This window comes from Chenopodium album, chromosome 27 (genome assembly GCF_948465745.1).
Source record: "Chenopodium album chromosome 27, dcCheAlbu1.1, whole genome shotgun sequence".
Taxonomy (NCBI): Eukaryota; Viridiplantae; Streptophyta; class Magnoliopsida; order Caryophyllales; family Amaranthaceae; genus Chenopodium; species Chenopodium album.
This window is the reverse complement of record NC_137860.1, coordinates 33,631,828-33,657,891: the sequence shown is the minus strand read 5'-3', so window position 1 is coordinate 33,657,891 and position 26,064 is coordinate 33,631,828. Positions and strand designations below refer to the sequence as shown.

Here is a 26,064-nt window from a genome sequence, read left to right as displayed (position 1 = left end):
ACGTTAGGGTAACATTTATCCATATTAGGGTAACTTTTGCTTATTTTAGGGGTAACTTTATAACGGATGTACAATATTTATTGTACATCCGATTTATTTAAAAGTTTATTTTGCTACACTATATTCTAGAATTACTTTAGATATTACATAAAAGTTTCTACATTAAGTTTTTAACATTAAGATCTTGTCTAATCCTTCACTCTTAAGTGAAGCAATTGTGAATGAGAAATCAAATTTTATAAACTTTTTAGACCGTGGATTGAGGGTCGCATTGTAGCAGGTCGAACCGTTCAAAAATAACCTAGTCAACTTGAATATATTTTTTACTCTATCATGTGCAATATTATTTTTTTGTTTTTGAGAGATTATTTATCAAATACATATATTAAAGTAATGAAAAATTCCAAATCTAAATTACATTGTACATTTGTACTACATCATAATAGAAATATGCCTGAACAATAATAATTGAGTATATCTGGTGGTCTTATGTATCGATGTATCCTCGTATTTCTCAAATAATCTAAGATTCATTACACATTTACACTCTGATCAAATTAATTTATGAAGTCAACTTGAAGAAAAGCAAAGGAAGGTGCTTAAATTTTACATTAATTGCTTGAATGGAATATTCTTTCTTACTTTCTAACTCACTTACTCCTGATTACTAAAGAACGTTGCGTATTATTAATAAAACATGCAAATATGGGTCATATTTAGGGACCATTTGCCTTCAACCACACTTTAGACAATATAAATTTACAAGAGTCCAATAGACCAATAGTGCATTGTTCATAGCATTGTGCATACATGAACGACAAAATTTTCAGACATTGAAGCCAGATTTTTCAACAAACCAAATCTTTAACAGCTAATTGATGTGCCCCATTTGCCATTGTTTAATTTTATGCTCCGTATATTAATTGGGTTTGCATGAATCATAATCGTGTTCAAATTCATTTCGGATTTAGGATTGATTTTAAAACTGAATTTAAGGTTCTTTTGGAAATTTTGTGTATATCTTTTCTCTATAATGTCGAATTAAAAATATATAAAATCCAATTTGAATTTTTGATGATTTTCTTATACTAGTACAAAATTTGAAAACCTTTGGCACTTACCTCATACAAATAATCATAATTATTTATTATTTTCTTGGATCTGCCACTGTAGTAACAGTATACTTAAACTTTCAAGGTTTTGATATAGATTAGTGAAGGGTACATAATACACTATCATATAATCAATATTGTTACAATATAGTCAACTTCAATCTGTCATGCAATTGAACATTAAACCAGTAAAGAAACTTAGCAGTTTCAGACTTTATGTAACATTAAAACAATAACCAAGCCAGCATTTGATGCACATTATTAAGTGTTACATAATATATCTTCACATAGTAAGATTCTTAGCAACAATACCCTCAAATGTAACACCAGGACCAAAAGCCAATATTAAGCCCCATTCTTCATCATTCTTAGGTTCATTCTTCAATTTTTTGCTTTCTTCCATCATATACTCCATCACATACACAATTGTATTGCTGCTAGCATTACCATAATCAGCCAGAGCCCTTCGGCTAGAAATTAATTTGTCCGGTGATAAATCGAGCCTTTTTTCGAGCCTGTTTAAGATAGCCGGTCCTCCAGGGTGCACTGCCCAAAATATGTTGTTGTAGTCCTTGTTAGACAATCCTATAGTGTCCATTAACTTACCACAAAAATCTTCGATATTATCTTCTATTATTTGAGGTAATGCTCTGTCTAGCTTGAAACTTATGCCCTCCTCTGTTAGCCTACCATCAATGATCTTCTCAGTATCAGGTAAGAAATGCTGGATGGCTGTGTGGAGCTCGAAAAGTGGTCTTTCGATGATAGGATCTGGGTCTGACCCAATTAGCATTGCCCCGGCTCCATCTCCGAATAATGCCACCCCAACTAGATCATATGGCCTAGTAGCACTTGGTGGCTTAAACCCTATAATTGTTGTCTCTGAAGTTGCAAGTAATACCCTGCTACCTATCAAAATGAAATTCGTAGTTTAAACCATGTCACATTTTTTAATAACACAAAATAATAGACGTTATAAGTTCAGACAATAAAAAGTGTCTTAACTCATGTTACATAAATAAGTCTACACATAGTTGAGTATGTAACATTAATACGGAATACCTTAACTTTAGGCACATATTGTATGACAAACTGTCAAGTAAAAAAGTTACCTGGGTTATTTTCTGCTATATCCTTGGCCACTCGGAGCCCCGCAACACCACCAGAGCAACCCGCAAAATAAAGCATAACCCGATTTGTTTCGGGCTTGAGCCCAAGCCCTTTAGCAAGGTAGATGTCTCCGCCGGGCAAACGGGCCTCACTCGAGGACACATATACCAAATGGGTTATGTCAGAAACGGGCCTGCCCCATTTTGCAATACAGGCTTGGGAGGCCTCAATTGCCATTTGGGTCACAGCCTCATTGCAAATATCAAGTCTTTGTGTTACTGTGGGCCGACCTTCAATTGCTAACTCTGGATACTTATCTAGGATCTCTTCTGACATTACAACATACCTTGTTTTCACTGTTGTTGTTTTGCCTACAATATACCAAGTGCAACCCTGTTAGAGAAATTTTGAAATTCGGCGATTTTTATAAAAAAAATAAAATGTATGACAGACGTAAGAAAGATTCATATTGGCATTTTTCAATGGTTGATTGACTTGATTCTAATAATTTAAGTTTCTGTTGGTGATTCGACTATTTCATTTATTAACATGGTAACGTCGAAAGAGATAGAGAGGGAGGGAGAGAGTTACAAAGGCGATTAAGCTTCTCTTTGAGTTCAGGATCATCACAATTGGTGTTCCTGAAGTATCCATCAACCAAAAACTCCTGCATTACAAGTTGGTGAGGAAAGCCTTTACCAAGTGCTAAAATGGTTGCTTTTCCAGGGGTGGCCTTCTTTGACATTGCATCAACTTTGATCTCTTGTATTCCCATGCTCGAATTAACAAATTACCACAAACTTATGTATGTTCGGCTTTTGATAGATAAGCTCTAGGAGATCTGAAAAACGATAAATAAGCTCTAGGAATATATATTTGATCTCTTTAAAGATCTTTGTGCATGTATATTTCGTAAGTTAGCATATATAGTAGGCTTCAGGATATTAAATAAAGTAAATAATTCTTGTAAAGCAATTATTGTGAGAGAGGTGTAGAAAGATTTTTAGGTTTGCATTCTTGTAATTATCATACCAAAAGTGGTTAAGCAGCATATTTTTGTGCTCTTTCTAATTAATCCTTTTTTGTCTTTGAAGGTATGATTTTGGTGAAGTGATTAGGTTCTGCAAAAATTTAGTTGAAGTTGGACAAAAAATTTTAAATAATTATTTGTGCAATGGAAGTTTAGCAACTTCATGCTATTAGCCCTATGACCAATATGTACGGATGTGTCCACAAGATATAAGTCATGGACAAAAAAAAAAAAAAAAAACAACAATTATGCCATACTCAAAGTACAACCAGTTAATGCTCAACTAAATTCGTCTTGAAAAATTAAATTTTCAAAATTTGTGATTTCAAATCTATAACAATTGTGTTTGACCTCAGCCTTGGTTCGGTGCCTCGTCCACTATATGTGGGCGGTGCCAGCCAGACCTTGAACTGATGGGAGGAACCCACTGCAATGCCCAGTGACGATTACTGATTACAACAAACTAACAAAGGCCATAGAGTGTGACGACTTTCAAGGATTGTTCAAGGTCATTTTTGATTTATCATATTGTAATGAGTAACCAACTAAACATCACTCGCAATAGTGGTAAGACAATGTACTTTGAATACTAGTCTGAATTGCAGGACCATCTAAAAGAGTATACTTTGCTTTATCTATTCTGTGGGTGCAAAGAATTTGTATAAAAACACCTTTGAAGACCAGCAAACCCCTTAACCCCAACACCAAAACTAGAAGTTAATGCACCTTTGAGTTGTGCTGTCTTAATAGGACAATTACCACGAGAGCTCATACAAACTTCGTGTCTCTGTCAAGGAATTGCAAAGAATGGCGACGAAGGAGACCTCAGAGTTCCAATAGGCACTTCCCACTGATAAAATCAATAGTTTTAGCAACAGTCTCATCAAGAGCAGCAGTGACAGCAGCCAAATTTTGCAAGAACTCCTCTGCAGTGGGCTTATCACCATCAACAATATCTGTCACTGCCTTCAGAAATATAGCTGGCACTTTTAGGAGCTCAGCCACATATGCAACAGCAGCACCCTGTAACCAACATCAAGAGTTCAGTAATACTGAAGAGAACGCCTTATAAATAGAAATTGCAATCCAGTTAGAAGGTATGAATTGGCTGCTTTTGATGCTCCAGTCATTGTCTTGTGATCCCTCTCTGCCATGTTCACGTCCCTCCCCACCCCATCATCAATCCTAAACCTTTTCAAAACTCTGATTGCATAATTTCATACTGTCTCTATTTGTAGGCAGTCAGTTACAAAGCTACTAGGGTGATAATGGATAATTATTATATAATCAACCACATCTGCAATTTGTAATCATGACAGCAGAAAAGATACTGATGGGGGATAATAGAAGTCTATGGAATCTGTCTTCTAATTCCTCTATATTATCTAATAATCAGGGGTATTTAAAAAAAAGTTCTTTCCATTTATAATAACACATCAATAATTTCAAGGATAGATTACCTCCATGTCCTTTACTGTGGCATCATTTGCGGTGATTGAAGCTTCATCTTGTGGGGACATGTCTAGCGAATCACCAGTTGACAATCTTCCAAGCTGAAACAGCAGGGAAGAGATATCCCATTAGAAGTTTTTCTGAATTCATCTCAAGTATTATAATTTCTACAATCCTAATGATCACAAACACAACAGTCAAATACATAACAAAGGGGAAGGGTATCATTTGCACATTATCCTTGTGCCTGGTGACTTTAGTCTTACAAATTATGCCTATGCATAATCCATAATGTTAGAAAGTTAATGATTGATGCAAGCCATACTTCCTCGTCGCAAATAAGTTTTAACAATAAAACATTGAAAATACATAATATGTAAAGGATTACATATTTATTACAAAGCCTCTTTGACATGAATATGAAATTTTAGGGAATTATTAACAGCACCTTGGGACAACTAAAAAATGGAAAAAATTTCAAACTTGGAGGACATTAGGGGAACTAAAGCCACCTTGTAGATATTCAACAAGTATGATGTGACATAACATTTGGTCCCTCTCCTATCTCGCATAGCAATGTGAAATTTACTGTTTTATTTATTAATTTATTATTTTTTTGTATTTTACACTAGTACACTACATCCTTGCCTACATGGATGGGATTCAAAGCATACCTATACTCTATTCTTAGCATGATACAGTGTCCAAGCAGGTAAACTCCAAATCCATTTGCTACAATACTTGGACAAGTCAAACCCAAAAGTAAATAGATAAATGCTACATATTGAAACAGAAATTGGAAGGTAAATGTTCCCATACACAGTACATTTGACCCCCTGCTTCCCAAAATGCAGCCCTTTGCAAAGATTTATAACAGAAAAAGTGAGCATGGAGCTATATGGTGATATCTAAGTGTCAAGAATCCTATAAAATATGACATAGAATGGCAAGTTGAAGAGCAAATTTTCTGCAAAACTATAAACTATTAGCCAGTAAGGAACGGAAGATTTCAATTGGATCTTAGATCCATTATTGTCTTATTGTCTTAGTTAAATCCTTCAGAACTAATAATATCAAGTATTACCTTCAAATTTAACTCCTTCAAGATGTTAGATGCTGAGAAGGCTTGTCGCAGACCAACCCCATATAGATCAAAAACCTGCATATGTATACAGAAATTTGGTTAAAAAATCAAGAAGTGATGTGAAACGCAACCAGGACATTTGAACTCGACAGGAAACTTTTGCAAATAATAAACTAAAGCACTTTCTGCTTTTATACTGGAACACATTGTTTAAAAAGCATATCTAGGGGCTGCTTGAACAGTTCCTTTTCATTTCAACTTGACCAAAAGATGACAGTGATAAATATATAGCCACAATATGCCTAATGCTTGTAAGAAGCAAATAGAGAAATAAGCAGAACAGAATAGATCAGTTGAGTGTCGTATGATAACAGATCCTGTAAACAGACCCCTCAGCGATCTCCAACCATTACGTCATGCATATACTGCAGACTGCAGGTAAGTTAACATCGCAAAGCACTAGAGGGAAGACTATATTGTTCATAGTGGTAGTTTCAAAAAAGTTACAGGATAATGAATTCAAAGAGGATAACAGATACTATGACTAAATGGTTTGTACATACATTTTGGTCTTCTAGATTTATGATAGTAGCTAGGAGACTAATAGGAATTATGACTTTATAATTGGTACTTTAAATATTGGTTTTGCTTGTTTTATGATGGCAGCTAGGAGGGTAGTCTCAATGTTTGGGCATGGTGTGTAACAGACAAATTCCCACTCAGCAATTAGTTCACAAAGAAGCTCAACCAAAACTACAACCTAGTTCATAAGTGAAAAGCCACAGCCTCGAACACTGGCTTCTTTATGTTCAAGGAAAAGTTTGTCAGTGCAGGCCAATTGCTAATAGAATGAAAGATGTCCTTCACAGCCAGTTACTGAAAATAGATCAAGTGCAAGAAACTGGACACTTACAGGTATAGGTATTCTTCTGTCATGAAATGCAACCTCCGATGCAAGGAAGACATCCCCAACGGCTGCTCCTTTTGCCTGAAAGAATAAGAGATAAGGGTGATCTTCAAGATTTAATGAATAATATATCAGTTGCTCCTTTTTTCACATAGTGAATTGTACAGAATAGAATTATTAATCAATAAAGTTATAACAGTCAAGAGAGGCAGTTTTAGAACACAGATATTTTCAAATTCGTTATTTGAGGAAAAACACTAATTTCTCAATAAACATACGAAGTAAATCCTAAGCATAAAATCCCACTCTAAAGAAGAGTTAGGCCTTCATATATATAAGTTTGGACAGCAATGTTGGGTATGTTTATAGCAGTTAGGAAGCAGTGAAATACTGATTTGTCAAGCAAATAACCATCTCACCCTCTTTGTCTCCGTTACATGTCCAAAACGGATCAACTTACAAACTAATCAACATCTAGATTCTAGATTGAATGAACTTTTGAAACAAGAAAATTTAAAAAACAATGCCAAGTACAATAATAACCTCATTTTACTTTTTTTTTAGAAAAAAAGACAGGATGTACAGAAGAGGCAATAGGCCACAAAATTAAAAAGCAAGGATGTATTCTCAAGAAAATCAAAATGTACCTTAAAACCACCAGCGGTTCCAGCATTTATGATAAGGTCTGGCTTCAATGCCTGAATAGTTGCATAGGTCACAAGCGATGCAGAGACTGTACCAACACTATCAACACCTAGAATGTACAAGTTTGTGAATAGCAAAAGGTCAGCATTCCCTACTCAGCAGGAACAACGTGCATAGCCATCAAACTACAGAAAAGAAATTTAAAAATAGTATGACAGAAATAGATTAATGGAGGAACATCTACATATGCTGATGAACACATAATGATAAGTGAAAAGTATCATAACCACATCCAAGTCAAGCCAGGTATGAATATTATCCATAAGATAACTACTAAAGGTGGGCAACACCTAAAGACCAAATGTTCAGAGTTAATTGTCTTTGATTCCCTCCTAATGACTTCGCTTGGTTATTCCAATAAAATGAGCAAGAAATAATCAAAAATATAACGAACCTAAAAGACAGATTTACAAATGTATTGAAACTAAAGTCTGAGACTACGGACTGCAAGAAGAAGAATATATAGATCTTACTTTTTGTGGTTTAGTCTCCCTAATATCAGTAAAGAAGTCTAGGAAAACTCTAGTGCTAATGATATGATTAACGTAGTACATAAAGCAATAAGAACAGTAATACAGAATAATGAGTCATCTAGTCTTCATTTGGTGCTTAGAAGTTAGATGAAATAAATAGTCTAATACGGAGTATCAAATGAATAACATATCAGCTATAACACAGATGCCAAATAAATCTCCATTTCCTTCAACCTTTCTACCACCGGAGTAATTATATGTACAACGCAAGATATATAATTCATATGAAATCATCAAAGCTCTTTAGTTACTCTACCAACGTCTTGAATTAGTGATCACAAACAAAAATACAGATAACATAATATAAAGCCCTGATAAAAAAAAAAATTGGGAAACATGAAAATTAAAAAATCTTCAATCAAGAAAGATAGCTCTCACCTAGTGCAGGATCTTTCCCAGGTTGCACGATGTTAATATGCAAATTCTTGTACATTCCATGATAGCGCACCCAAGGAACTCCTTTCGGAAACCTACAATTTAATTTTTTAAATTTTATGGAATTATCAGCAAAATGACCCAAAATTGGCAAACAGTACAACAAATTCAGAAGCAAATCAAATTAAAATTACGCAAAAACAACAATTAATTACGAACAATTAAGCAAATCAAAATCGTAATCGAAAACACAAATGAATTGAAGCGAGATAAATGAGGCGAAAAAACTAACAAAAAGAATCGTGTTCTTCTTAATTTTTTAATTTTTGTTTTGAAATTATCAGCAAAATGATCAAAAATTGGTAAACAAATGCAAACAATACAACAAATTCAGAAGCAAATAAAATTACAACACCGAAAAACGGCGATTAATTACGAATAATTAAGCAAATCGAAATCGAAAACACAAATGAATTGAAGAGAGATAAAAAGAGGCGAAAAACTAACAAAGAATCGTGTTCTTCTTTGAGTTGAAATCGATTAACCAGAGGTAGAGCTTCGGTGTGCATAGCTGAATTCCACCAAAATTCAACAGTCAGAATTTCAATCAATCGCAAGAATATGAACCTGAAAATGTAAATTGAAGAAGAAGAAGAAGAAGAGAGAGAAATTACCGATGAAGATAACAATGGTTGAAATAGGTTTATTCTGAGCTTCAGAATCTATGGCGGCGTCAATTGGCTGATCATCTTGTGGCGCCATTGACGTCTTTCGGAGGTTTTCTCTGATTGCCCAAAGAGGAAAGAGAGAGGAAAAAGTATGCGTCTACTCAAACTTTCTAGTACTGAAAAGAGGAAAGCGAACTATTTATTCCAAAAATAATGTGTGTCGTGTGTCGTGTGTCTAGCCTGTTAACTTGAATCGGGTTTTAAATTACGAGTCTAAAAGGTTAATTCGGTAGACAACTACTAATACTCCTTCTGTTTTTATCATTTTTGTATATTAAAAAGTTTAAGATATTTAGATATATGATTACATTTTCTTTAATTAATGTTGTCAAAAAAAAAAACTTGAATCGGGTTAACTTACGAGTCCAAAAGGTTGATCCGGTAGACAACTATTAATACTAATACTCCTTCTGTTTTTATCATCTTTGCATTTTAAAAAGTTTATGATAATTAAGTATATGATTACATGTTCTCTTATTAATGTTGTCAACAACTAATAAAACCAAATCATGACATAAGATCAAACCGAATGTCTTTAACCACATCCAAGTCAAGCCAGGTATGAATATTATCCATCACTAGGTCTATTTCTAAAATACAGAGTAAACAACAAAACATATTCTTTACCAACATTGAACATATGCATGCTTGCATCATAAAGATACATCGAACATAGGCTTGCGAGGTGCATCAAATGATCGATTTGACCATCAACCGGTCTATTTCTATAATACGGAGTAAACAACGGAAAAGGCTACACATACAGTGGTTGTATGTGGGCTACCCACATACAGTGGTTGTAACCATTGTTGGCAGCATTTAATTGGTTTGCATTTTGGGGCCATCTTTTTTCCTTTATTTTTTTACCCCCTTTTGACGTGGCATACATACAATGATATTATATGTAGTAGGCTGGTAGCCCACATACAACCATTGTATGTGTAGCATCACTCGTAAACAACAAAACACAATTTCTACCAACATTTAACATATGCATATGTGCATCATAAAGCTACGAGGCGCAAATGATGAGACCGAGGCTCACGAGGTGCAGCTAATGATACGAGCGTCAACCAGTCTATTTCTAAAATACGGAGCACACAACAACAAATAATCTCTAACATTATTTTACGTGCACCATTGTTTGTTAAACTACCCCCTTACATTGGAGAAGCAAATTGAAGGAACTCAGAATTAGATTGCAAACATTCCATCTCTTTTTCATCCAATGTCAAGGAGACTTCAATCCCTTGATTCCGATTCATAACAAACAATATTTTATTCTTAAGAATAGCATTATGCCCACTCCAAACTGACTTCCCCAAGAATCCGAAATCAGGATAATCCAAACCAACTTTACCCCAACTAGTACACCTATATATGTTCATATTACCATCATCCTTCCAATAATCTGCTAGCTTTTGCTTATTTTCACGTATTAATTCGCTCCCTTTTTCTCCTTTTAACTTGTTTAAGTATTCGGCATCCTTAGCCGAGGCTAAGGCTCTCGTAACTTCACTAACCAAGTTCGATAGCTCGGGCACTGGTATCTTAGCCTTGTCGCCCTCGTCCTGCCCTTTGAAATAAGCAAAGGCATGGATGACCATGTTTCCAAAGGTATTTGATGGCAGTTCTGGACGAATCCGAGGTCGTATGTTTACAGCGTGTGTCATGACCGATGGACCTGCTTATCATAAATTTCAAAGGTAAACTCATCAATATTTTTTCTTACTATGATAATGGGAATGAAGTAAGAAAACATATTTTCTTTTATTTTGTACTTATACGTAAAACAAATTTACTGGTAAGTTGAGTAAATAAGGACTATTTAAATTTTTCCTAACTTATTTAAATTAGGAAATTTTGACAATTACCACCTTCTGTTATGTCCATTTTAACAATTACCACCTTCTTTTTTTTTTTTTGAAAATTACCACCTTCTATTTTCAAAAACATCAAAAGTTACCACCATCTTGCCCCCTAACTACCACGTGACGTCATTTTGGGTCCATTCTTTCCCCTTTCCTCCCTATTTCCCTCACATTTCTCATTCCTATTTGGATTCACATCTCCCCTTTCACTTTTTTTCCCCCAAACCACCAATAAGTGTTCGTCAATTTTGATTTAGAGGAGTGAATTGAAGTGTTTTTGATTGTTTGGGGGAAAAGAAGTGAAAGGGGGGATGAGAATTGAGTTAGGAATGAGAAATGTGAGGGAAATAGAGAGAAAAGGGAAAGAATGAACCCAAAATGACATCACGTGATAGTTGAGGGGCAAGAAGGTGGTAACTTTTGATGTTTTTGAAAATAGAAAGTGGTAATTTTCAAAAAAAAAATACAAGGTGGTAATTGCTAAAATGGACATAACAGAAGGTGGTAATTGTCAAATTTTCCTTTAAATTATTATGTCAGTAATAAATAAAATGTTAGTAATAAGTCAAATGGAATAAGACTTTAGTTGTTACAGTATAAATTAATTCAAACTTACTAAAATATGACGTATTTTGGGAAGTGGCCGTGGCAGCCATGGCATGCTTCCATATGAACCCGGACACAGCTTCAAGGCGGGTAGGGTTGAGTAGGCTGTCCCTACTCCTTGCATTAGCTTGGAGAGTTGACACAGATTGTGGACTAAAGTGAAACACCTTAATAATGCAGCCTTTAGGCATCTTGTTTCCATCCAATTCCCAACATGGTTGAGGTGCCCTAGGTGGCAATAACGCTGCCCATGTACGGGGAGGAAACAGGGTGGCGGCCGTAGTGAAGTCGGGCTTATTGTCTACTTGATCTCCTCTTGCAAAGTCGGACCAACATTTCAAGAAACAACCACATGAGGTCGCATCATTGATCTTTTGCACTCCCTTTACCCCAATCATCACCCCGCCACAACTAAAGATTGTTACTTGTATTGCCATTAGAACTAATTCTACTGTCGTCAATGACCTGCATTATACTATCGATAATGTTATGCAAGGTACGTACGAGTAATTAATATCTATAATAATTGACATAACTAGACTTTTGACACTATTCGATCGATTCATTTTTCATTTGTTATCTTTGACTATAATATTAATGTATCATCATTACACATGCGTCATGTGAGTTAAATTTATTATTCTCCCAAGTCCACTTTATAACCACATTCGTTTTTTTTTTTTTTTCAACAGAAGGAATTTTTATGTTTTACAAATAATACACTATTATTGCAACTACTACTACCTCCTTTTCTTATTATGTACCACTTTTGTCATTTAGAGATGTTATACATTATGAGCAACAAAAAAAACCTTACTTCAATCCAAATAATACATTAACTACATGTTATGTTACTCATATTAACTTAAAACAGACTGCAAAAACATTGTGCTTGAGCTAAATGACAGAACTAATACTGTGCTAACCCCATCAATATATGAATGCAGGACACAACTCCAACAACTGAATGAGGTTGAGCTCTACTATGGTGAAAGAGGGAAGAACGGGCTTGCTGACATCTTGGCAAAGGAGGCAAGGAACAATTTAAATGAGCTGAACCAGCTTTTTGTATTACAAAATCCTCCTCAAACTTGTATTAATTATCTAGTATCAGACTATAACAATGTAGAAAATCAACTAGCTGATCAAGATGTAATTTTGGTCCCTACCAGGGGGAGACAATCTTTTGTAAACTCGATTAACTCCTTAACTATTAATTAAGTACCGCCTTTCCCTCAAAAAAAAAAAAAAATATTCTCTCTCCTCTCACAACCACATCCACAATATCTTCTCTCTCCTCTATCTCTCTCAAGCCACCCTTACCACCACTTTTTATCTCTTCTCTTGCAACCACCATTCGACCACAACCACCATCATAATTTCTCTCTACTCAACCACCACCACCACCACTGGATGGTCACTTCTCCCTCCCCCATAGTCATCACAGCTAGGCCTGTACAAATCCGAGAATCCGAAAATCCGATAACCCGATCCGCAACCGATCCGAATTTTTGGATATCCGATCTGAGTTTTCATTTCGGATCGGATATCCGATCCGAAAAAGCGGATATCGGATGCGGATTTGGATATTAATTTTCAGAATTTCGAATATCCGATATCCGAAAGATATCCGAAATATAAAGCCTAAAATAGTGAAATGTATATAAATTTTTTAAATTGTTCATATAAAACTAACCCTGTATTATTAACTTATTGTAATATTCTTTGTATATCTGATGATAATATTAATTGCAAAAGGACTACTATTTTTGTTAAAATATTTTGTACAACTTAGCGATAAAAAAACGGTAAAATTAGTGAAATTTAGAAAGTAATCATAACAATTTTACTTAATATTGGATAATGGATACCCGAAGCATCCAATCCGAAAATTTTGGATATCCGAGTATCGGATATCCGAATTTTTCAAATCGGATTTGGATATCAATTTTTGATATCCGAGTCTTCGGATATCCGAATCGAAATCACATTTCGGATCGGATATCCGATCCGTGAACAGGCCTAATCACAGCTGCGTCGCCCATCGTCTCTTTATTGTTCAAAAACACCATTAAAGCTTAAAGTTAACCATGAAAACTCTAAATCCAGAGATTTCATGGTAAAATAAACCTTTAATTGATGATGAGAAGGTAATAATTTTCAAATAACAAACGGAGGTAGTAAAAAGTAACGGAGATATAAACTTACTACGAAGTATATATTAGCCTATATGGCAATAAAAGCATTATGTAGTACAATCTTGTAGGTATAACCTATAATGTGTTAAGACTCTTAATATCACTACTACAAAATTGGCCAAAGAGACCCGTCCAAATAGGCCAAAGAGACTGCCTTAGAGGCGGTCTCTAGCTCAGCGGTCTCTTTGGCAAAGAGACCACTTTATTAAAGGTGGTCTCTAGAATTAAAAAATTGAGACCGCCTATCTAAGATAGGCAGTTTCATTTTTCAGAAAACTGAGACCGCCTATATGAGATAGGCAGTCTCATTTTCAAGAAAACTGAGACCGCCTATTAAAGCAAGACAGTCTCTTTTTCAGCAAAACTGAGACCGCTTATTAACCTAACGGGTCTCTTTGGCCTCATTTATAATAAAAAAAAAAAATTATTTTATTCATCAATATTCAATTGTATTTGAATTTTAATTTTAATTTTTACATTATGAAATGATACGTACAAAATAATTCTTAAAATTACATATACCTCAAATTACAAACATATTACTAATACGAATACGAAGTATTAAATATCAATGAAAATCCTATACAAGAAATCTAATAAAAAAGAAACTCTTTACAAGATAACTTCTAGCTTCTAAGTTCTTTATTTACAAATTTCTTCACTTCAAACTTGAAACTTGCAGATCTTTACCTACAACATCAAATACAAATACACAAAAAAAAATTAAAAAAAATAGAATGGTTAATTCTCCAGAAAAATTAAATGAAAACAAGTATAACAGAATAAAATTGACATGCATTTCTTAGTCTTCTGATCTCATACATTGGTACATTGGTAACATCTACAATAAAATAAAAATAAAAAAAAAAAAAAAAAAAAACCAAAGAAAACAAAATTCAAATTAAATCAGCAACACAAGCTTAAATTTCATTACCGCAACAATTAAACCTCTATATTCACAGCAAAATTACCACCAAAATTACACAATTCATCAACCAAAAGAGATAAAATTATTAACCGAAACTAATTCCATGCACAAAATCATCAAGAAATTAAACATAAAAAATTTGATAAAATGACAAAATTTAAGATCTGTAACTAACTTAAACCCTAAATCATCAAACAAACAAAAAAAATCAAATAATCAACAAAAATGCAAGAAAAAGAGGCAAAACCCAGGTTGTATCACTGCCGCCTCTTTGTAGAGATCCAACGGATGATAGTCGAAATTTCTTCTTATCGGCGCCGACTTTCTTCATATTGTCTCTCTCCTCTTATTATTCTTCACAATATAATTTAAATAAAAAGACGAAAAAATTGAGAAAAAGCTGGAAGATTTTATAGATCTTTAAAATAGCATGAAGATTCAAGAACACTCATCAACACGAAATTAAAACAAAATTAATAGATCATCCACTCAAAAAACACTAGAAATATTGTGAATGTGCTCTGAGTTTATAGGGGTTAGAGAGAGGGTGAGAAGAAAGACGGGATGAGAAAGAGGGCAAGGAGGAAGAAGGAAGGAGAGAGAAAGAGTAGGAAGGAGAAAGAAGGAGGCGTGAAATGAAATGGAGAGGGGTACGGTGATTCGGTGAAGCAATTAGTTAGGGTTTCATTTTATTATTTTGTAAATAAAGGAGACCTGTTAAGTGGCGTGACAGGTCTCCCCTACTTATTTTTTAATTTTTTTTTTCTTTTCTAAAAAGGAGAGACCAATTTTCTTAAAAAATGGGTCTCTACCTATTTTTAATTAAAAAGAAAATAAATTTAAAAATGCGCTAGAGACCCGTTGTCATAGATAATAGGTCTTTCAATTATTTTTACCAAAAACAAATGAAGTTTGAGACCTGTTATTTATGATAAGTGGTCTCTTGGATCAAAGAGACCGCTTATGTAGATAACAGGTCTTTTATATTGGGTCTCTTTGACCAATTTTGTAGTAGTGTATGTTGCTGACAAAGGTCATACAGTACTAACCTATTGGTATTTTGCACGGTAAGACCACCAGCAAGTGGGATGCTACTGCTGGGTACAAAACGCCAACCCTCGAAACGGATTGGATCAAGGAGAAAGGACGAGAGAGGGCAATCGCATCGAGCTTCAACGAATAGTATGCCTTCGTCGTTGCAATCGATGGAAGATTCGTCGGGAGAAAGCCTACCAGCGAGAGGGTAGAAAAGGGACAACGCTTTGGCAAGAGACTGTTTTAGCCTACCAAAAGTGATGGTGCTATGATCCTCATATTTCTCACTAGGAGGAGCATAACATGTTATGGAAATAGCGTACTTTAATGGGTTAAGTTGATCAAAGAGAGATAATTTATGGCGTTTGAGATGAGGTGGTGTAGGAGTTGCTGGCTTTATTGTTTCCCTTGATAATATTTCAACAGGGAACTCCATTTTCTACCTCTTTCTTTGTTTGGGGTATGAGCTTAATTGTGTACGATTGTATATAACGATGAATGCACCTGATTTTGTACAGTCCCTCATTCCGTCTCTAAATGTATGTTACTCCGTAATTGTATACTCTATAACATTTTACTCTATTAAGTTTTGGATAGGTAAAATAAATGAGAGCATGTCTCATTCTTTGTCCCTAAATTATATTCCTGCTTCTCTCTATTATGTGAGGAATAAATGCTAAAAGAAGGAATGTAATTTAGAGATAGAGTAAAAAATGACGAGATGGGGCGGCTGGAGTGGGGCTGGGTTGTGGGGATTAAATTGATAGTTGACTAGGAGGAACATGGGTCATTGCTATAGGACAAAGTTCTATATCCTAAAACTTCAGAGTTTGTCAGATTGCACACTTAGACAAGTGCCCATATCCGTGTTCAACACCCGTTCCCGTAACATATTGTCCCATTGCATTTTCATTAGTCATAATTTAAAACATTGACCATAATTTATGCAAACTTTTATTTAAAGAAACAAAGGGAGTATTTAAAACCTGGTTATATAACGATATAAGCATAGTTCAGGAAACAAAAGTGTAAAAAAGGCTATACCTCATTTATAATAATTGATAAGTTAAGAAATTTCAACTTTAAGTAATCTACGCCCATTAAATAATGCATTCTAAGATGAAGGCTTCTGAGCTAACAACTCACATGCCAAAACAGCATCCATAGATGTTGCCGACCTCCCAGAGCCAAGGACAGGAATGAGGTTTAAAATGGGTTCGTCATCACCAATCTTAAACTTCGGATTAATTTTCGCAAAGTCTTGAAATGCTTGACTGAATGTAAGTGATAACATCTCCATTTGCACCAAAGAACCAGTTTGAAAGTAAATCCTTAAGCACTGGAATAGAAAGAAGTATTAATCCAACAAAGAAACAGCCCCAACCCCCCCCCCCCCCCCCCCCCCCCCAAAAAAAAAAAAAAAAAAAAAAAACCCTATCACCAAAATTGTAAAGAGAGCTGAAAACAAGGGAAAAGAACATAGGGAATCAACTAACCATTGCATGATAACAAATGAAATATTATTAAGCCACAAGGCGCAAATGATAACAAATAATATGACCATTACTCGGTCTTTTCTAAGTACAGAATAATAACCACACAATCTATATCAACATTTAACATATGCATGCATGCATCATAAAGATACAATGCCCAAATGATGAGACCGAGGCTCACGAGGTGCAGTAAATGATATGACCGTCAACCGGTCTATTTCTAAAATAAGGGGTAAACAACAAGAAAAATTCTCTAACAACATTTGACGTGCACCATTGTGTTGTTTAATACTTTGATTGGTCTACCCTTTACATTGGAGAGGCAAATTGAAGGAACTCAGAATTAGATTGCAAAATTTCCATCTCTTTTTTATCCAATGTCAAGGCGACTTCAATTCCTTTATTCTGATTCATAACACATAATATTTGATTTTTAAGAATACCTTCATGCCCATTCCAAACTGCCTTCCCCAAGAATCCGAAATTTGGATAATCCAAACCAACATTACTCCAGCTAGTACACCTATATATGTTCATATTACCATCATCGTTCCAATAATTTGCTAGCTTTTGCTTGTTTTCACGTATTAACTCGCTCCCTTTTTCTCCTTTTAACTTGTTTAAGTAGTCAGCATCCTTAGCCGAGGCTAAGGCTCTGGAAACTTTTGTAACCAACTCTGATAATCCGGGCACTGATATCTTGGTCTCGTTGTTGATATTGTTGTTGTTGTCGTCGTCTTTGTCCTGCCCCTTGTAGTAAGCGAAGGCATGGATGACCAAGCTTCCGAAGGTTGTTGGTGGTAGTTCTGAACGCATGCGTGGTCGTACGTTTACAGCATGGGTCATAACCGACGGACCTGCTAATCACAAAGTTATAATTCAAAAGTCACTCTTCATTATTTAGTATGATATATAATAATAAGAAGATAGAGTATATATATAAACCAATTATGGGCTTTAACCATAAGCTTTATTAATCTAGCCCTCTAGCATGGCATCAGATCCCCCCCCCTCTAATATTCCCAAACGCTTTGCGGATCAAGCTGCATCCACATTTCAAGCTCAAAGGATCAATTCTCATATAAAGGAACATAATAGAATATATTTCGTATGAATTAATCTTGTGTTTGAATCATAATAAGCTTAAACTTTAATTGGTTGAGTTAGTCTAGCAATGCAACCAACACCAACATACAATCTTGTACTGAAATATTGAAATTAATTTAATGGGACGTTTTATGAATTGTATTTAAATTTTTTCTTACGCTTATCTTAACTTTTTGTGTCTGATGAAACAAGTCAAAATAAGCAGACCTGTTAGGAAAGATTAGGAGAATATATTTCATTGTTATCATTTAAGTTAGTTTCCTTAATTACAGCCTTAATTTACTCAAGATAATTCTTAGAATATCTTGTGATATTATCTTAGGAAACTATGTACTCTACTTATATGATTTGAGATCAATGAGAACACTCAAGCTTTGAGCCCTAATTACTTTGACATGGTATCAGTCGCTCAGGAATTTTAATTGATCAAAAAAAAAAAAAAAAAAAAAAAAAAAAAAAAAAAAAACACAAAATAGAGACACAAAAACAGAGAACCATGGCTGGTGATGATACACCACCGCCTCCACCACCGCGAATAGATATTACTTCCCCGTATTATCTAGGTCCGCATGACAGACCTGGTGACTTCATTACTCCGACCCGACTTCGTGGCGAAAACTATGATGAATGGGCTGGTGATATACAAACCGCATTGGAGGCTCGTCGAAAGTTTGTTTTCCTTGATGGAACCATTACTACTCCTTCTTCTCCGTGTACTCAAACGGATTGGAATACAATTCACGCCATGTTAATCTCATGGCTCATGAACACCATTGACCCGGAAGTGAAGACCACTCTTTCGAAATACAAAGATGCAAAACGTTTATGGGATACTCTAAAGATGCGTTTCGCTGTTGTTAACGGTCCGCGAATTCAGCAATTAAAATCCTCAATTGCTCGTTGTGAGCAATCCAAGACTAAGTCTGGGTTGATTTGCTCCCATTGCAAGAAAACAGGTCATCTTGTCTCTGGTTGTTTCGAATTAAAGGGGTTTCCGGAGTGGTGGCCTAACCCCTCCAAGCGTGGCAAGGCAGGTGCTAGGGGGCGTGGGCAGGCTCGAGCAAATGCTACCACTGCCGGGTCTGCAGCAACCAATGCCGAGGGTACTGGCAGTGCTTCCCACATGTTCACCGCGGATCAATGGAAGGCGATTGCCGGGTTTATTGGTAACACAAAAATTGCCGATGATCGTTTGAATGGTGAGTTTGATAATGCATTATGGATCGTGGATACCGGGGCTTCTAGACATGTTACTTGTTGTGACAAGTGGCTTTTTGATACTCAACCCATCTCTAATTGCCCGGTTGGTCTTCCGAATGGCAAAACCGTTTATGCCATAAAGGAAGGCTCGGTTCGATTATCTTCGAAAATCATTCTTACTAATGTGTTATTTGTTCCTGATTTACGTTGCAATTTAATTTCGGTATCACAATTAATTGATGATACAAATTATACTGTCCAATTTAACTCAAATATGTGTGCTATACAGGACCAGTCGAGGGAGCTGATTGGAACGAGTGTTAGGCGAGATGGACTATTCTACTTCGAAGGAAGGGCTTCCGTGCAACATGTGGCTACTTCTGAGTCGTCTGAATTGCTAGCACTGTGGCACAAGCGTTTGGGTCATCCTTCGGAAAAAGTTGTTAAGCTTCTCTCTCCCGTTCAAAATTGTAAGGGTCGTTTAAATAAAGCATGTGAAGTTTGTTTTCGTGCTAAACACCCTAGAGATAGTTTTCCCATTAGTGAGAATAAAACTACTAGAATTTTTGAAAAAATACATTGTGATTTGTGGGGTTCTTATAGACATGCATCGTCTTGTGGTGCTCGTTATTTCTTGACAATAGTGGATGATTTTTCACGTGCTGTTTGGATATATTTGCTTATTGATAAAACCGAGGTGTTTCGTATGTTTATGTCTTTTGTGGCAATGGTTGATAGACAGTTCTCTCAAACAATTAAAATTGTTCAAAGTGATAATGGCACAGAATTTAATTGTTTGCGTGAGTTTTTCAATGCAACTGGCATATTATTTCAAACCTCATGTGTCGGAACCCCGCAACAAAATGGTAGGGTAGAGAGGAAACATAAACACATTCTCAATGTAGGGAGGGCTTTGCGTTTTCAGGCTAATTTGCCGATTTATTTTTGGGGGGAGAGTGTTTTAGCTGCTGCCCATTTAATTAATCGTACTCCCTCTCCTCTTTTGCAAAATAAGACCCCCTACGAAATTTTATTTGGCACTCCTCCGTCTTACTCTACTATTCGTACCTTTGGGTGTCTTTGTTTTGCCCATAATCAGAAAACTAAGGGAGACAAATTTGCTAGTCGGAGTCGTAAGTGTGTGTTTGTGGGTTATCCCTTTGGGAAGAAAGGTTGGAATTTATTTGATCTTGAATCGAAAGATTTTTTTGTGTCGCGAGATGTTAAATTTTTCGAGGATGTTTTTCCTTTTCTTGATCCGACCTCATCCAATATTGTACCCGAAAATATTGTGCCCATGAATATTCCTGTGGATTTCGATTTTATTGATGTCACTTTGGATAATCAAGCTGATTGTAACTTGGGTAATGAGGTGCAAGTTGGAAATAATGCTACATTATTTAATGGGGAAGAATTAGTAGTGCTTTCACCACAAAGGGAAAAGGAGGCAGACTACTCCGCAAGCTCCCCGCGGCATACGAGTGCTCACCACGGGGAGGTTGCGGAGCCTGCTGCTCCTTCCACTCAGCGGCTCACGGATCAGCAGCCACGTGAGCTTGCTGCCTCTCCTCAACCACGGCAGCCCCTTGTCTCTTCTCCAGCAATTTCAGAGCACAACACAAGCAGCGCTACCCCTTTAAATCAACCCCAAACAGCAGCTCAAGAAGAACAATTGGGTCGGGGTATGCGTGAGAAATTTCCCAATGTTCGACACCGGGATTATGTGACTCACACGGTCCTCACTAATAGTCCATCATCTTCATCTCCTAACACTCCGTCTCCAAAGCATCCCTCAGGTACTCCTTATCCTATAGCACATTATATTAATTGTGACAGTTTTTCTCCATATTACCGAAATTTTATTGCAGCTATTACTTATGGCAAAGAGCCAAGGTCTTTTAAGGAGGCTATGAAGGATGCAGGTTGGAGAAAATCAATGCAAAATGAAATTCAGGCTCTTGAAAAAAATGGAACATGGACAATGGAAGATCTTCCACCTGGCAAGCGTCCTTTAGGGAGTCAATGGGTGTACAAGATCAAATATAATTCTGATGGGAGTATTGAACGTTTAAAATCCCGATTGGTTGTCTTTGGCAATCATCAAAAGGAGGGCATTGACTACACCGAAACATTTGCTCCTGTGGCTAAAATGGTCACTGTTCGTGCCTTTCTTGCTGTTGCAGCTTCTAAAAATTGGGAGCTTCATCAGATGGACGTCCACAATGCTTTCCTCCATGGTGATCTTGAAGAGGAAGTCTACATGAAACTTCCTCCGGGTTTTGAGTCATCGCACCCTAATAAGGTATGTCGCCTTAGAAAATCCCTATATGGCCTAAAACAGGCTCCTCGATGCTGGTTTGCTAAACTTACTTCTGCTTTGAAGGCATATGGTTTCTTCCAGTCATACTCAGATTATTCTTTGTTTACTTACACTAATTGTCGCACACAAATTAATGTGCTTGTGTATGTTGATGATCTAATTATTTCTGGGAATAATTCCGTTGCTCTAAGGGCATTCAAGGCATATCTCAGTGACTGTTTTCATATGAAGGATCTTGGCACTCTGAAATATTTTTTGGGCATAGAAGTCGCCCGTAGTTCTTCTGGTTTGTTTTTGTGTCAGAGAAAATATACCCTTGACATTATTTCAGAGGCAGGATTATTAGGTTCTAAGCCCGCCGATTTTCCTATGATACAAAACCACAAGCTCGGTCTAGCAAGTGGTCCCGTACTTTCTGATCCTGAATCTTATCGCAGACTTGTTGGCAGGTTGATCTACCTTGCAGTCACTAGGCCGGATTTAGCCTATTCGGTTCATATTTTATCTCAGTTCATGCAGGAACCAAGAAAAGAACACTGGGAAGCAGCTCTGCGAGTTGTTAGGTATCTAAAGGGTACTCCGGGTCAAGGGATTTTGTTACGTTCTGACAATGAACTAACTCTGCAGGGTTGGTGTGATTCTGACTGGGCTGCATGCCCCTTAACACGCAGATCTTTGACAGGATGGCTGGTGTTTCTAGGCCTCTCACCTATTTCTTGGAAGACCAAAAAGCAACCAACTGTGGCTACTAGTTCGGCAGATGCAGAGTATCGTTCCATGTATGCCATCACTTGTGAATTAAAGTGGTTGAAGGGTCTTCTTTCGAGCTTAGGTGTACATCATCCCAAGGCTATTAAATTGTTCTGCGATAGTCAGTCTGCATTGCATATTGCTAAAAACCCGGTGTTTCACGAACGAACAAAGCATATTGAAGTTGATTGTCACTTTGTTCGAGATGCTATCATAGATGGACTCATTGATCCCTCCTATGTTCCTACTCATGTTCAATTGGCCGATATCTTCACCAAAGCATTGGGCAAATCGCAATTTGAACATCTCCTTCCCAAGTTGGGCGTCTTCACTCCACCCGCTCCAACTTGAGGGGGGGTGTTAGGAAAGATTAGGAGAATATATTTCATTGTTATCATTTAAGTTAGTTTCCTTAATTACAGCCTTAATTTACTCAAGATAATTCTTAGAATATCTTGTGATATTATCTTAGGAAACTATGTACTCTACTTATATGATTTGAGATCAATGAGAACACTCAAGCTTTGAGCCCTAATTACTTTGACAAGACCGAATAGAATAAAACCTTAGCTTGATTGTTCTAAATTATTCAACTCACCGAAATATGACGTATTTTTAGAAGTGGCCGCGGCAGCCATGGCATGCTTCCATATGAACCCGGATACAGCTTCAAGACGGGTAGGGTTGAGTAGGCAGTCACTACTCCTTGCATTAGCCTGGAGAGTTGACAAAGAATGAGGACTAAAGTGAAACTCCTTAACAGCGCAACCTTTAGGCACCCTATTTCCATCCAATTTTGAACATGGTAGAGGTTCCCTAGGTGGCTCTAATGCGGCCCATGGACGGGGAGGAAACAAGGTGGCGGCCGTGGTGAAGTCGGGCTTATTATTTACTTGATCTCCTCCGCTTGCAAAGTCGGACCAACATTTCAAGAAACTACCACATGATGTCGCATCCATGATCTTGTGTATTCCCTTTACCCCAATCATTACCCCGCCGCAGTTGAAGATTGTTACTTGTATCGCCATTAGAACTAATTCTACTGCTGTCATTGACCTGCATTATAAAAGGTAATCAATATCGATATTACCTCGATCTATTTTTTTTATAATAATAGATGCAATGTATGCCATATAAAATTTTGAATTTCGAGTTTATTCTATTTGTAACAAGTTTGTGATCCAATGCTTCTAGCTAGCTTGCTGTTCAAATGAGCTTCACTTTCTCAATTACATTAGCTTTTAAAATTTTATTTTGTTAAGTTCAGTTCTAATCAGTTCAGTTCAGCTCCAATTAGTACATTATAAGTTAGGGTGTAGGGGTGTTTAATGAACGAGACGAGACCGATCGATCCTAGGTAGGCTCGGCTCGAGCTCAAATTCAACGAACCTGGAAAATTAAGCACGGCTTGAAGCCAGGCTCAATCAAGCATTGTCAAGCCCAAAATGGTGCTCATAGCCATTGTTTCAAGGACAATTATACGGCAATCAAATTTTGCATTTGTAAATCTTAAATTCTCTCTCTAGCTTATTCCTATCTTTTGATGTGGGATTTTTTCCTTATCATAAACGAAATCTCCAACACTTAGTGTGAACGCAAAAATATAATATAAATTTAAAGATTGATTTTAGATCCTAAATCCTAAATATTTAAAAAAATTTAAGCATGTTGCGCTGTTAACTTTCAACTTTCAAGCCGAGCCAAGATTTCGGGCCAAACTTGAGTCCAAGTCAAGCCCGCTCGAGCCAAGACTAACTATACCGAGTTTTGACCGAATCTCGGCTCGTTAGCACAACTAAGCTAATAAGGCCTAACCAAAAAAAACATGAAAAATTGAAACGAACCCACAAACTAACCTGGAATTAGTTTGCGGACATAGTTCAGCGGAAGGCGGAATGATGATGCTAGGTACGAAACGCCAAACAAAGTCAGCACGGTTTTGAGCGTGGAGGAAGGCTGAGAGACTGCAATCACAACGAGCTTCGACAAAGGGTATGCCTTCGTCGTTGCAGTTGATGGAAGACTCATCGAGAGCGAGCCTACCGGCAAGAGGGTAGTATAGAGTCAATGCTTTGGTTAGAGACTCTTTTAGCGCAACAAAAGTATCATTATTGGACATAATGGTGATATTATCTCCATTACGTATCTTATTAGGAGGAGCATAACATGTATTGGTTACCGCATAACATAATGGGCAAAGTTGGTCTAGTAGAGATAATTTGTGGTGTTTGAGATGAGCAGGAGTTGAAATTGCTGGTTTTATTGTTTCCCTTGATAATATTTCTACTTGCAACTCCATTATCTTTTGCTTTGTTACTTCTACCTTACCAATGACGAACTTATATTTATAGTACATAATAAATTCTACGAATGCATATATATTTTTATTTATGTTAACTTTTGAGGATATAAAAGTGAAACCATCTCTCTTCTTTCTTCAATGTGGGACGCTTGCAATAATGGATTTCACACCCCCCTCACTTGTGAGCCAAGTTGTGATACCATGTTAAATTTTGAGAAAATACGAAATGGACCTGGGCAACCCAATTAAGGAGGAAAGTTTATTCCACAAACAAGGTTAAGAACATCTCATACTAAAACCAATTGACAATAGTAGGAGTAATTCTCTATCTTATAAAGTAGAAGCATATCTTCTCTTTCTCTGATATGGAACACTCACAAGTGGGCTACAATGAGTTTAACATACATATACATTGGCTATTCAGGATGAAAATAGTCTAATTTTTTCGAATTGCTTATTTGATCCCTCATCTCCTTTCTTCTAGGGGTTTCTAAATTATTGGTCATTAGTCGTTTAGGACGAAAATAGTCTAATTTTCGAATTCCTTCTCTTCTCTCTTCTAGGGTTTTTTTTTTAAATTTTTTTTTTTTTGGTCATTTAAGATCAAGATAGTCTACTTTTAGAAATTAAACTATTTCTGACTCTTTTTCATGCGTTTTCTTTGATTTTACATTTAGGTTCCAATAAATATACACACGTAATGATGTTCTTCTAGTTTGTTGTCTCCCTATAGTGTAGTCGTAGGTTTTTGTTATATTTTGCAAATTTCAATTTCATTTATGAATACCGAATGACTTTCTATTACAGTGATGAATTGGTTTGATTCGAAAACAAAAAATAAAAAAAAAAATACAAGTATTAATAATTTTGATTTAGTTATGCAAGACACCTAATATCTTATTGTCTACTCGTTTAAATTTCAACTACAGTGAATAAATGTGTGTATGGTAAAATTATGGATATTGAATATAAAATTAAAACATCATTTAAGGGATGGAGGGAATATGAAGTATGATGAAAAATGAGTCCACGCAAATTTATACGTAGTAGGTAAAAACAACCTAAGTGTGTATCACAAGAGTTTAAAGAGTCCACATTCTTTTATTTATTTATTTATTTATTTTTTTAAGGAAAACGCATCGAGCAAATTTATTAATCAATGGACAACGTGTCTGAGAGTACATAGGGAATTAGGGAGCAACCTCATTTGGGTAG

General features: G+C 36.1%; 5 protein-coding genes across 6 annotated transcripts in view; all 5 read right to left on the bottom strand.

Annotated features, from left to right (window-relative positions):
• Nucleotides 1-1,319: 1,319 nt before the first annotated feature.
• LOC145620677 (type III polyketide synthase B-like) lies at nucleotides 1,320-2,997 on the bottom strand. The gene is made up of 3 exons (XM_081675382.1): nucleotides 2,814-2,997; nucleotides 2,225-2,593; nucleotides 1,320-2,021 (listed from the first exon to the last, which is right to left on the bottom strand). Exons 1-3 carry the CDS (start codon nucleotides 2,995-2,997, stop codon nucleotides 1,396-1,398), a joined length of 1,179 nt encoding a protein of 392 aa, XP_081531508.1. The 3' UTR covers nucleotides 1,320-1,395.
• Nucleotides 2,998-3,749: 752 nt separating this feature from the next.
• LOC145620337 (5'-methylthioadenosine nucleosidase-like) lies at nucleotides 3,750-9,157 on the bottom strand. Of its 2 annotated transcripts, XM_081674994.1 has the most exons (8): nucleotides 8,983-9,157; nucleotides 8,816-8,879; nucleotides 8,312-8,403; nucleotides 7,343-7,449; nucleotides 6,702-6,776; nucleotides 5,789-5,863; nucleotides 4,713-4,805; nucleotides 3,750-4,275 (listed from the first exon to the last, which is right to left on the bottom strand). In XM_081674994.1, the coding sequence occupies exons 1-8, from the start codon at nucleotides 9,068-9,070 to the stop codon at nucleotides 4,078-4,080; spliced, it is 792 nt and encodes a 263-aa protein (XP_081531120.1). In that variant the 5' UTR covers nucleotides 9,071-9,157; the 3' UTR covers nucleotides 3,750-4,077. The 2 variants fall into 2 exon arrangements, with proteins under 2 accessions (XP_081531120.1, XP_081531121.1); XM_081674995.1 differs by lacking the exons at nucleotides 8,816-8,879; nucleotides 8,983-9,157 and adding an exon at nucleotides 8,603-8,615.
• Nucleotides 9,158-10,196: 1,039 nt separating this feature from the next.
• Nucleotides 10,197-11,950, bottom strand: LOC145620113 (akuammiline synthase 2-like). The gene is made up of 2 exons (XM_081674760.1): nucleotides 11,524-11,950; nucleotides 10,197-10,720 (listed from the first exon to the last, which is right to left on the bottom strand). The coding sequence occupies exons 1-2, from the start codon at nucleotides 11,948-11,950 to the stop codon at nucleotides 10,197-10,199; spliced, it is 951 nt and encodes a 316-aa protein (XP_081530886.1).
• The window catches only part of LOC145619515 (diphthine--ammonia ligase-like), a 27,756-nt gene continuing 12,267 nt past the window's right edge, over nucleotides 10,576-26,064 (bottom strand). Inside the window, exons 13-15 of the transcript XR_014108139.1 lie at nucleotides 16,821-17,013; nucleotides 11,524-11,978; nucleotides 10,576-10,720 (exon numbers count right to left, since the gene is read on the bottom strand). The gene's annotated coding sequence lies outside the window, so the exon portion shown is untranslated. The remainder of the gene's footprint in view (nucleotides 10,721-11,523; nucleotides 11,979-16,820; nucleotides 17,014-26,064) is intronic.
• Nucleotides 17,221-24,845, bottom strand: LOC145621513 (akuammiline synthase 2-like). Its single transcript, XM_081676245.1, has 3 exons — nucleotides 24,404-24,845; nucleotides 23,146-23,603; nucleotides 17,221-18,027 (listed from the first exon to the last, which is right to left on the bottom strand). The coding sequence occupies exons 1-3, from the start codon at nucleotides 24,664-24,666 to the stop codon at nucleotides 17,480-17,482; spliced, it is 1,269 nt and encodes a 422-aa protein (XP_081532371.1). The 5' UTR covers nucleotides 24,667-24,845; the 3' UTR covers nucleotides 17,221-17,479.